This window comes from Xiphophorus hellerii, chromosome 6 (genome assembly GCF_003331165.1).
Source record: "Xiphophorus hellerii strain 12219 chromosome 6, Xiphophorus_hellerii-4.1, whole genome shotgun sequence".
Lineage (NCBI taxonomy): Eukaryota > Metazoa > Chordata > Actinopteri > Cyprinodontiformes > Poeciliidae > Xiphophorus > Xiphophorus hellerii.
In genome coordinates this window covers 9,208,862-9,221,126 of record NC_045677.1, presented here as the reverse complement: position 1 = coordinate 9,221,126, position 12,265 = coordinate 9,208,862, and the positions used below count along the sequence as shown (strand labels likewise).

Below are 12,265 nucleotides of genomic sequence, written 5' to 3'. Positions count from 1 at the left end.
CCACAAAAGTACATTTACGTCTTTATTTATGATGTAAAAAAATGTGGAAATAGTTAAAAGAGTATTGCTACTATGTAAGAAACTTTATGTATAAATGTGCATGTATTCTTGCAAGTAAACTTGTAATGTGCATGCACATCGTTCTGTCCTAAAAATTGTAGAGAATGATAAATAGGAAAGAGAAGAGGAGCAAGACGGGAAAGGAGGTTGTGGGTCGGAGCAGTAGGGCCTCAGAGCAGTGTGGGGAATTCAGCCTGGTAAATTAGTTACAAAATTAGTTACAAAAACAGAGATCGACTCTATAGATCCACTTCTAGTGCAGCAGGAAGCAGCTGTAGCTGTTGTGGCTGATGGCTGCACAGGTATTCACTGCCTGCCTTCAGTAAAGTTGAACCTTGACCCCGGCTCGGCGTTACACAAGTCAGGATCTCTCTCTGTTAAACGAGTGGGTGGTCTTCAGGGACACAACCTGCCTGTCACAATGAGACCTTCGTGTCCTAACTCTTCACTGCAAGGAAGTGAATATATGACAATCTATTCGAGCAAATCTTATCTTGTTAATGATGAGCAATGGCTATGAGACCATGTCATGTTAAATCTTTTACTTTATCTCAAATCACTGAACCTTTCCTTTCTATGTGAGTTACTCTTTCGCTTATCCATGGTTAATTTACAATGAAATGTGAAATATCCCAGCATGCAAAGGAAAACAAGAAGTCAATGCATCATATTGTAAACATTAATAAATTCATGCAAGTGTCAAGTCAACTTGTTACTTATTTCTTGAATTCTCTTTTATTGTTCTTACTTTTTGTAATTGCTTGGGTGTGTTTTCTTTTTTTTTTTAATCTTTCTACTATGTATTCATATTTAAAGATACAAAATTGGTGCGCCAACATAAAATTGAGGCTTTTCAGCTTACAGAAGACAAATAAACAACTCTTTCAAATATTACAGCATAATTACACTAAAATGACCCAGTGTGACAATTAGTGACAAGTGGAGAGATGCAGGGAATCATTTTCGGAAGGACGGCCCACACAGTCTTACAAATCAGCCAGTGAATTCCTCGTCCAGGGGATAGTTCGCACATAATTAGCGTTGCATCCCCGCAAGGCTTTCACACATCAAAGGAAGACACATAAACAGCATGTCTTCTTTGATGGTGCTGCAAGAAGATCTTGTTTTGTTTCATGTCACTCGGATGTTGAGATGACGGTGTGTGACCGTGGAGCAGAACTACATCATACGTCTGAACCAGCGGGATGCTCTGAGCATTTCGGCTTTGTTTTCTCGCATATTAAGCAAGACGATGCTGGCAACAGCCAGAGAGGTGCGAATATTTGCAACTAAAAATGGAGAGGGAGTGAGATGAGCGACATTCAAGTTTCGTCTGTTATCTCCCGTCTGGAAAAGAAATTCAGACTTAAACACCAAAACGCTGGTTTTGTTTTATTGAACAGCAGGCAAGAACCAATAGGGTTGTGACAACAGCACAAGATCTGACATGTGATTGACTGAGTTGAGATGTGTTTAAGCTGGGGAGGGTGATTACAGGTGAGTCCAATAACTGCGAGAAGCTGACGAATATTGTATGACAGATACAGAACTAAGAAAACACGACAGTGCACTGGAAAATATGTAAAGTACGCTTGATAAAGACACTTCCTGTTGCAGCAGATTATGATTGTTGCCATTGACAACGGGTGTAAAAGAGGGGAATATAGAGGGTGGAGCAAGCTTGGTTATCAGTCAGCTGAATCTGCAAGCTTGTTGTCTTTAAACCAGAGTTGTGCAACGTGTCCAAATAGGTGCATTTATGAGTTGTACATTAAGCTTGTTTTTTGAAAAATTTTGAACTTATTGACTGTGACTTTTACATGACAAATTTCAGCTGCGTCTATCTCGGCACCATGAGAGGATTCTCAGCTAATTTTAGCTTCTTAATGCAGAAAAAAACACAGTGACATCTCCACATGAAGATACAAACTTAAGGACAAGACTGTGTGTGTATACATTTTCGTAGATGCAGGTCAGACAAGCTGCGTTTCCACTGGCCATAAAATAGCGCAAAATGGAATTATGAAAATAAATTTGCTCAACGGAAACGTGGCAATTTTGAGAAAACTTGTGTTTTTCGCTAAAACGTTTCTGAGCTGGGATGAGGCGGATTTTGGACAGTATCCAAATGGGATCAACAACCGGATGTTACTGCTGGCGATGATGGCACCGCACGGTTTTTAATGACGTATTGCATGAACAAGCTTATTCATGTGTGATTTTAATTCAGTTTCTTATTTAATGGAAACACCGCAATTGCGAAATTGAGTTTCTTCGACGTTGTTTAATATTTTTGGGGCACGTTTGTAATGGAAACACTGCTTGTTGATATTCTATGCCTCTCCAATTTCTTTAAGCTTAACTCTGTACACCGAAAGCCATTTAAATTGATAACTTATGCTAAGGTTTTCTTTCTGCGCCCTTGTTGTTGTGTTAATGTGTGTGAACCTGCTGCAGGCAGGGAATGTGATTTTGTTTGCAGGCGTAACAGAAACGAACAAAGGAATGCAGCCTCACCCTGGTGCACTGTGTCACATTTAACTTTTTTCTTTGACTGTCACACAGGTAAGTATGGCAGGAATAAGAGTTCAAATGGTGTTTTTATGTGATGATTCTATCTACTGACAGGTTTAAACAAAAACCAGGATCTTTCTAAAAGACAAATGCCATTGTTGTCCTTCTAAAAAAATCCCTTTGGACTCCATAAGTTTAGATTTATTTTGCTTTCTGACATTAGGAGCAAAGAAACATGTACGTATGTGAACAGCTACATTGGGAATTTATCTATATTAAAGTACAGTTTGTGTGAGGAAAGAGAGCAGGAGAGATTTAAAATGACATAAATAAACTGGCAATGCCAAGGCCACCTATGCTATCATAACAAGTACGCTAACTATCTGATTAAATATCTAACAATGTGAAGCTTTATTTGAACATGAACTGGTTCATTTTAGACTTTAATTCAGAATGCATTGCTGCTGAACCATAAACTTGAATTATGTTATGACTGAATTAGTTCTAGATAAGCGTGAATTTTCCCAGAACAGATTTGAGCGCAGACAGAGGAAGCGTTGTTTGTTTGTTTATTTTGTTCTGCAGAATTACCCAAGACGAACAGCAGTAGATTACCACAGATTATAACATCTTTTATGATACACTGTGCATCAGCGCAACAGCGACTACACCGATAACGCTTGGACTGATAAAGTTCAATATTTGAAATGGGTCAAACCAATCAAACCTATGTAACCTACCGCAAAAGGGAAACTGTCAGGCTCTTTGAAATATTTAAAGACCCTGACTCACAATAATAAATCAAGGCAAATTTCACCGCCGTGAGAAACAGCAAGACTGAGTCATCGGGCAACCATGTCGTTCATGCACATGAATAATCAGAATACAAATGATTCATAGTGAGAAATGAACCTAAGCCACCACACGAGGCATATTCAAATGTGCAACGCGAACTGCAAACAATGGTCCATCAGCAGTGATGCAGTACAGATAGAGTGAAACACCACAGGCCAAACAATCAGGTTATTAGTTTGGACTAATGTAATCTACTTCAACAGTTGTTGTCCTCCTAACCTGGATGACAATATAAAAAATGTTTAAGAGTGCACTTAATATCTTATTCCCTCAGTTTTATCATTTTAACCCTTTGAAAAAGACACCGGATTATGTTTTATGAGCCCCAAAACTTGTATTTAACTTGTAATATAATCCATGTGCAGGTGTATTATCACAGCCAGAATTAAAATGTGAAAAGTCACAGCTTGCCACTGGTTGGTGATAGGATTTTCTAGCCTAGTTCAATAAACAAAGCACAAATTTCATACACATGTACAAAACCGCACAAGATTATCTCATTTGCTGTCATTTAAAAACAGAAGTGCAGCTTTTATTTACACTGCAGTACCACACCCTGGAAAACACTTCCTCACCTCTAAGCTTCACTTTTCATGTTTTGCTTTGCAAATCTAAATAGAAGGCAAATGAACTTCCTGTGTTTCTTAAAGACGTTTCACCTCTAATCCAAAAGCCTTCTTCAGTTCTGAGCACGGCTGACAGAAACATGCCTGTAACATAAACTACACTAATATGGTGGTATTAGTGTAGTTTATACACTAATAAACTACACTAATACTACCATATTAGTATAAAGTCACTGGCCAAAGTGACTCTTCACTTAGGCTAGAAAAGTCACTAAATAGGGTAATTTACTTCATGTTTTATTTGTTGTTATAAGTCATTTCAGTGCAAATCTGCTCAGAAATGTGGGAAAACTGTTTTACAGAAACCATAAGGATATTAGCAGACGCTTCACACCAAACACAATTTAATTCATAAGGCGGAGTCTTACGAGGAAGAGCATTGCTGGTGAAGTAGAAGAGATATTTGGGGCACGGGATGGTGACCACCTCTCCGACGTCGGCAGAGGGCCAGCAGGCGATCTTGTCCCAAGTGATGTTGCAGCCTACCAGGGAAAACAGAAGAATATGAGCCGAAATGACCAAAAGCGATGCATAATCAACAGAGGGAACACTGTACAACCAAAGGGCTCAAGATCAGGGCGTTAATGACGAACGCCAGCCCGATTAAGCTGGAGATGGAGTTACCGCGGCAGCTGAAACATGTAACGTTTGCTGCCGTGGCTCGGGTCCGTGACGGGGGACAGCCCGAGGTAACACAGTGTCACCATGACTATTAAAGCAGCTTTCCTTCCTTCGCTGCTGTTTGAATTCAGAAGATGAAGCCGTAACTTTAGGGATCAGGTCGCCACGGCGCCACACCTGCTCCCACGACCCATCGAAACACTACCCCGAGGACACATTCGAGATGGAGTTTATTCACTGCAAATCACGAGTAAGTGAAAACGCTGATGAGAGTTTAATGACTTTTGTGTTGTGTGAAAATGAGCAGTCTCCCAGCGTCTCTCGCCAGTGTTTCAGTCACGCTCGGTGAAATCATAAGCGAGCCGAGTGTCATGGCGTACTGTGTGCTTTTCCCCCCCCCATCACTTCGTCACATGTAATTCAAAACCTGTCAAGAATAAAAACAACAATTCACCAAATTGAGGTTCATTGTTGCATATTCGTTGGTTGATTGTTTCTTTTGTAAAAAAGTGATTCGTGTAAATGAAAGTTCTGGCTCGGGTGGATTTGTTTTGCTTTCCCGTCCCAAAGGAGCGCTCCATTTGCTTACAGTGCGAGGTGATTCCAGAAATTTTTAATTAAGCTTCAAGCGACTTTGATTCTTCCACATTTTGTCACAAATACAAACTTTGATGGAAACTTGCAGGAATTTTCTGTGACGGGATAACATCACAGTTTGGGGCGTGTCAGAAAGCAGATAAACAACAACTAAAAGCAACAAAGTAAAATGTAATTCTACAAATAGAGAGTGAATACTGTTTTTTATTCCATATCTATGAAATATTTACATTGAGATTAAAGTACTGAAATACACACAGGTAAAAAAAAAATTTTTAAAAAGCCTTCAGAGGAAACTTCATTCGCTCTACTGGATTTTATTTAAGGGTATCAAGGTAAATGGCCTGAATGCAAACCCACTAAATAATTCTAATAATAATTTTTATTACAAGTTTGAAAACAGTACATAATTTTGATCAATAATTCCTTCCACTTCTCAGTTATGTAAAGTGGAACGAAGACATGTGAACGCTGCAAAAAGAAAAACAAAATCTAACCAACTATTTTTGGTCTATATCTTAGTACATTTAAAATAAGACAAAACTAACTTACAAGTAACTTTTCAGCAAGAAACAGGAGAGCGGTTTAGGTCAACAATTCCTTAATATTGAGGAAAAAGTACTATTTCCATTAGCCAATTATTTTACTTATTTTACCCATGTTACAAGTAAAATAATCTTCCAACGCAAGGAGCACTTTTTTCATCAATGTTAAGGAATTAGTGACTTAAAACACTCTCCTATTTCCTGATTAAAAGTTACTTGTACGTCAGTTTTGTCTTATTTCAACCGTGCTAAGATATTTGCACTAGAAACAAAAAAATACTTGGTAAGATTTTGAGTTTTTCCAGTGAAAGCTTTGGAAAGCTTTGGTGTGCTGCTCTGTGTTGGCCTGTCACGTAGAAATACATTGACATCCATGGTTTTTAAAGTGACAAGCTAACGAGATATGAATACTTGTGCGAGACGTCTGAGAGTCAAAAACAGCCATGATTGAATATGATAACAAGCGGGAGTGAGGTGGACTTGTGTTCAGCCATGCAGGTGAGAACGTAAAGCCAGGTCTGAACGGCTTCTGTTGTCTTTGGCGCTTGTTGTGTCAATCACAACCCAGCTCTGTGATGGGCAAAGGATTGTGGGACGGAATAATGGCAGCCACCAAAGTGAAGTAAAACTAAGCACACAAAGCACAGCGCCCACATACCTGTCGTGTTGTTCCCAACCTGAGCTTGGCACATGGCTCTCTCCTTGTCTATTTCCAGAATCAGGCCACACATCGGACTCTGCGCCGAACGCACCTGCAGACACAACATTTCACTTTTGTCTTCTCTGCGTTTTCCGGGAAGTGCTGTGCAACACGAGAGCTTTGCATCATTGTCCACACACCTTGAATTTCTTTTCACGTTTGGTGGCTTAATGAAGTAATTTTATTGTTTTGTATCATCTTTGTTTGTTCTTAGTTAGACAAAATTAGCCATCGATAGAAGAAAAACAGCCTTTTGTCTAATTCCGTCGTATTTACCAACATGTTAAATAATGTATATTGTCCCCAGAAAATAAATTAATAAATAAATGTATTTTATCAGCATTTTTTTTTAATGACAAACCAACACAAACTGGTGGAACAAGTGTGTTTTTTTTTTTTTTAAATAAAAATTTCTCACAAAACATTTGATGTGTTGGAGACAGCTACAAGTCTTTACAGTCTATTCTTCTTTTCTAACTAGCTAAAACTCTGATAAACTGGACAGAAAGCATCTGCGAACTTCAATTTTCTAAGCATTCTTCAGATTCTCCATTGGATTTATGTCTGTTCTTTGACTAGGCCGTTCTAATGCGTGAACACGCTTTGATCCAAACAGTTCTTGTGCAGCCCCAGCCATATGTTTGCATGGATTTCCACCTACTCCTACTCCTACTCTCAACTCTTTTGCAGGTTTTCTTATTGAAATCTCAGATAAGTAGCTCCATCCACGTTCCTATTCAAGTTGAAGAAAACCAACCACACCAGCATAACCCAGCCACCACCGTGTTTCACCATGGGGGACGACGTGCTCGGGTTCATTAGAAGTGTTAGAATTTTGCCTCTCAAAACGTTTTAACTTTTTTTTTTTTTACCCCCTCTATGACCTTGGGACTAATTGTGGCTTTCTTTTAATATTAGGAAAACCAATCTTACTATAGTCCAGTGGTTCCCAAAGATTTTCTGGGCCCACCTATGGATTACAATAAAATCCCCCCGCCCCCCAAAAAAAGAAAAGAAAATCAACTGGGCACAGCCATCGTCCAACCAGACATAAACCTATACACATATTTTGTTTTCAAACTCCACTGAAGTTTATTTCACACTTCAGTTTGCAACAAAACAAACTACAAAATATCTTTACAGTAAAACACTTTTGGGTTTTTTTCATCCATAACGCTTCTCGCACCCCCTTGCAATGGCACTGCGCCCCCTGCAGGGGGCGCGCCCCACACTTTGGGAACCACTGCAACAGTCCAAGTGGTCGCCTGTGAACAGCGTGGGCTGCTCTCTGGTTAATTTGTTTGTTTCCACCACAGACAATGTTGGCAAGATTTCAATGGAATCATTACCGTAGATAAGGCAAAGCTTTTTCCTTGGCTTGACAATGAGAAACATTTGCATACACCTGCAGACAGTGTGTGTTTTCCATACAAAGCCGACACCAATTGACCCAGCTGGCGAGCTGACCTGGTTTGCGTGCATTCACAGTGCGATTATTGTTCCTGAAAAGCAAAAAGTGATGTAACCTCAAACGTTCCTGACACTCTAACCGTGTTTCGAAGTTGTTTCAGACAACAATACATCAAAATGTGGTTTACTTGCTGGTTTGAGTTTCTGAAAATAACATGTCCACTTCAGGTTTTCCATGCCCCGTTTCCACAATTTTGACAATGTGGCACATTAGTGGTTTTCAATCATTTTTAAAAACTTTTTTTCATGTTCAATGACTTTTAAAGGCACGTGATTGCGCTGGGTTTTATTCCAGGGCATCAAAGGGGACTGAAATACAAATTCCTGTTGTTATTTTTGTGGGAGACTCCTAAGGCGTGAACACTTTTCAAATATTTTTGATTAGGTGGCATCTCTAGGAAATTAGTTGCACTGCGATTTACTTTGGAACAGTGGTGAGCGTTTATATAGTTCATCATTTATTGCAATACATTTTTATAATAAGAATTTAAATGTATTGTTGTCATGAAAAATTCGAATGAATGATGTCAGAAACAAAAGTGTCTGTCTTGATCGTTAGTTTGACTATTTTCTCCACTGTTTGTTCAGTGTGAGTTCCAATATGAAAATATGATCAAATACAATAACTGTGCGCATGAAATCTAAGCGTAATTTAAAAAGTGGGAATATTTTTTCAAGAGCAGTTTTTGTGATTGTTGTGTCAGTGACCTAAAAAATAAGTTCTAAACAGTTTGTATTGTCACCTTTTATCACAATAGTACAACAAAATCTCGTGATAAAACTTGTAAGTCCACATCGCCCACCCCTACTTTGGGGTACCAGAGTAAAGGGGGCTCCATGCAACGCACGTCACTCCTCTCGGACTTGCTTTCAATAAGTACTCAAGGTGTGAAAATACTAATCTATTGACTTCTGAAGGAAATTGGTTGCACAAATTTGATTTATGGCTATCGCAGTAAAGGAGGCTGCACACAAAGGCATGCCACACTTTTCAGATTGACTGGCGCACTAGTTTTAGAGTTAATGGGGCTGCATTCAAACGCCACGGGTTATTTACTTGCAGAAAAACTCAAAAACAAGATACTCCACAGAAGTTTTTTTCATGACGATTTGTTGATTCTGCTTTGCTGGATGAGTCCTTCCTTTCATCAGACTGATGTAGTTGACCACTAACAGGGCCCATATGAGTCCCGCTGCTTCACTTTCTCTTCTGTTATTTCCCACAGTGATGATTTGGCAATGCTGACAGTGAGGGATGAGAGTTCCTGTTAAGTTGTGCAAGTAGTGAGGAGGGAGGATGATCTCACGTTTAGAAATACCCTGATTTAATTTCTGTTTTCCGTTCATCCAAAGAGCTGAGACGCACTTTCTGCTGCTCAAAGAGATCCGACCTCCAGCTGAATTCCGGGCCGATCGGCGGATGATGATGGAAGTGGAAAACCAGGGAGCAGAAGAGAGACGAAGGAAAGGTCGTTGCCATGGTTTCCCCGCTGGATGACTTCTCTAACCTTGGTCATGCAAAGAAACTCAAAATACGCAGACGTCACTGAGTCAGTGGAGGACTGCGGCTTTGGTTGGAGGCAAAAATGAACTGAGAAGTAAGAACTTAGAGAGGAAATGGAGGCACACACACACACACACACACACAAAAAAAGATATTAACATCGCGTTCCGGTGATAAAACGACGGTAAAATCGCAACATTTCCATCCACAAACACGGATCAGTGTGTGAAATCAGATGATGATCCGCGGAGCAGTTTGGTGCGCGCTACATCCAGCAGCCACTTTGGAGACCATCGGCATATAACACGATTTACAACTAGACGGTCAGTCTGACATCTCCCAATGTAGCAGACCAACCGACGAGAGCGCTTGGAGAAAAAAACGAGCGAAAAGTTCAAGTCGTGAGAAAACTCAAGAGAGTTTAAATACACTCACCAGATCCAACAGCGCGCAGGACAAAAACAGGCAAATGCTCCTAGAGAACCGCACCAACATAATCCTCTAAATCAACCAGAAGATTAAATATATATATATATATATATAAAAATATGAATAATGTTAAATAAGTCTTCAAAAAAATCTGTGATAATCCGAAGCAGGTTTTGAATGGGTCGCTGTGTTCACTCTGTGCGCTCTGCGCTCCTGGTGGAGAGATCTGCTCCGCGCCACAAGTCTTCCTCCTCCGCCTCCTCTTCTTCTTCCTCCTCCAGTCGAATCAAACCAATGAGAAATCATCGCCGAACAAGGTGCGTAAAAAAAAATAAAATAAAAAAAAAACCCTTCCGATAACAGACAAAATGTCCTCTCTGTCAAACATGTTTGGAGATTTTTGTCACACGGACACATCGGTGTCGTCACATCGTCACTTCTAATTTAAAAAAGAAACATGTAAATTTGCGGTCTGGGAGAGAAGAGCTCTGTTAGGAACAATCAGATCTTGATTATTAAGAGATTTTACGTATTAAAAAGAAAGTTGAAAGAAAGTTCTGGATTTAACAGGGAGCCAAACATGAAGGAATGAGATTTATCTTGTTTTACTCATCAGAACTCTCGATGAAGAGTTTTAGACCAACCGAAGATTTTTTTTATTATTTTTTTGCCCATTTCTTTTTTTACTTCCTGGCAGTAAAGAATTACAAAAATCCATAACCTTCGTGGAGCAACAGGTAATCCGTGAGAACATCCTGGTTCAAACATTCACAGGCAAACTGCATTTCTGGACAAGACAATAATCTTATGTTTGGATGAAAAACAGGGAGCAAAAACTTCTTCATCCATTTGGGGTTTGTTTTGTTTTTTTGTTAACGGACCATACATAAATAAAGAAAATGCTTTAGCGACTTTACAGGACAAATCCATTGAAAAATCTTACGGGTTTTTTTGTGTCAGCTTCTGGGGGGAATAAAATGCTGTATGAAAAAAATCTAGCCATCCCTAAACACGAGGATGGAGAGTAAATATCATGCTAATCAGACGGAAATGACTCATGAAGAATCAGCTGCTCAAAAAATGAATCACCTATTAGAGGTCATCGCTTCGTAAAGTGTTGCCATAACGCACAAGCTGGAGCAACGCAGGGCATGAGGCTCGTAGAGATGCTGATCCAAAAAGGATCAGCTGAGCTGCAGACTGCCGGACAGCTGCTCTGATCCCTCTCTGTGGGCAGCAGCGAGGATAATTACGAAGACGCATCAGACTCGTCGAGCTCAGGATACGAGCAGGCGGTGAAATCACATTCGGAGCAGGGAGTCCCAAGGCGGTGTAAACCAGATCGAGAAGTGGTTTGCTGCTCATTTCTGACAAGTGCTGTCATAAATCTTCTGCAACTCCCCCAAAACAACCACAACGCAACGAGGAGCGCGATTTTATCACAGCAGCAGCTCGCAACTAGAAGAAATGTTCCAGAAAAAGCAACAGCTTTGTTATTGCTATGTCAAATATATAAGGTTTCGTACCATAGATACCACCACCACCCACCCTTTTGTCGCGTTATAACGTTTGTTATAACACAATGAATATATTTTTAGATTTGGCCTGGAACACTCTAAAAACAATTGCAACAAATTTTCTTAGAACTCCTCTAACTTTAAATAGAGCCCACCTCAGTACAAGTCCAGCTGTTCTGCTAACAGTTTCATAAAGACCGAGGGCTGGTCAGGGACAAAAGTTGTGACAAAGCGTCAAAAAACTGTCCACGCATGTCTTAAATGTATTTATTTTAAATTAAGTTGTTCTTTAATTCGTTATTCGCATGTCTTACATTTTGTAGAGGCATGTATATTTAATGTACTTTTTTCCTCATGGGTATTTGCTGTCAGGCAAAAGTTTGAGCCGCACGCAAACGTTTTAATTTCGTTTTAGTGACTCGAGATGGTACAGCTAACCAGCTTGCTAGCTAGCTGTTTCGCCTGTATCATGAAGAAATGCCAATTTACTGACTCGCTTTTGCTGCCCATACAAGGCTGTGTGACAACAAAGAGCTTTTAAAACTGGGAACTGTGGGGATTAAAGTTCCCAGTTAATTAAAGTTCCCAGGGATTAAAGTATGCAATGTGAACAGCGGAAACCAGGGTCACAGTTTTTGTTATGCTTGATTGTAATGTAGTAAGTTTTCCCAGTCAATCCCAATAAACACAGCATCGTTCAAGCTAGCATTAAAAAGGAGCTTTAAAAGGTCTTAAATTTGACCGAAGTGAATCAGAGTTGGAACATAAATTAGCATCCCAAACCTTGAGTATTAATGAAGCAATTTTCTTTTCCATTGTCTGAAATA

The 12,265-nt window shown here is 39.7% G+C and overlaps 1 protein-coding gene across 1 annotated transcript in view; it reads right to left on the bottom strand.

Moving 5' to 3' along the window:
* Positions 1 to 10,483, bottom strand: part of LOC116721811 (vasoactive intestinal polypeptide receptor-like) — a 31,517-nt gene extending 21,034 nt beyond the window's left edge. The window contains exons 1-3 of the mRNA XM_032565787.1: positions 9,928 to 10,483; positions 6,477 to 6,570; positions 4,424 to 4,537 (exon numbers count right to left, since the gene is read on the bottom strand). Coding sequence (XP_032421678.1) covers positions 4,424 to 4,537; positions 6,477 to 6,570; positions 9,928 to 9,987 — 268 coding nt within the window. The 5' untranslated portion in view covers positions 9,988 to 10,483. The remainder of the gene's footprint in view (positions 1 to 4,423; positions 4,538 to 6,476; positions 6,571 to 9,927) is intronic.
* Between the last annotated feature and the right edge of the window lie 1,782 nt (positions 10,484 to 12,265).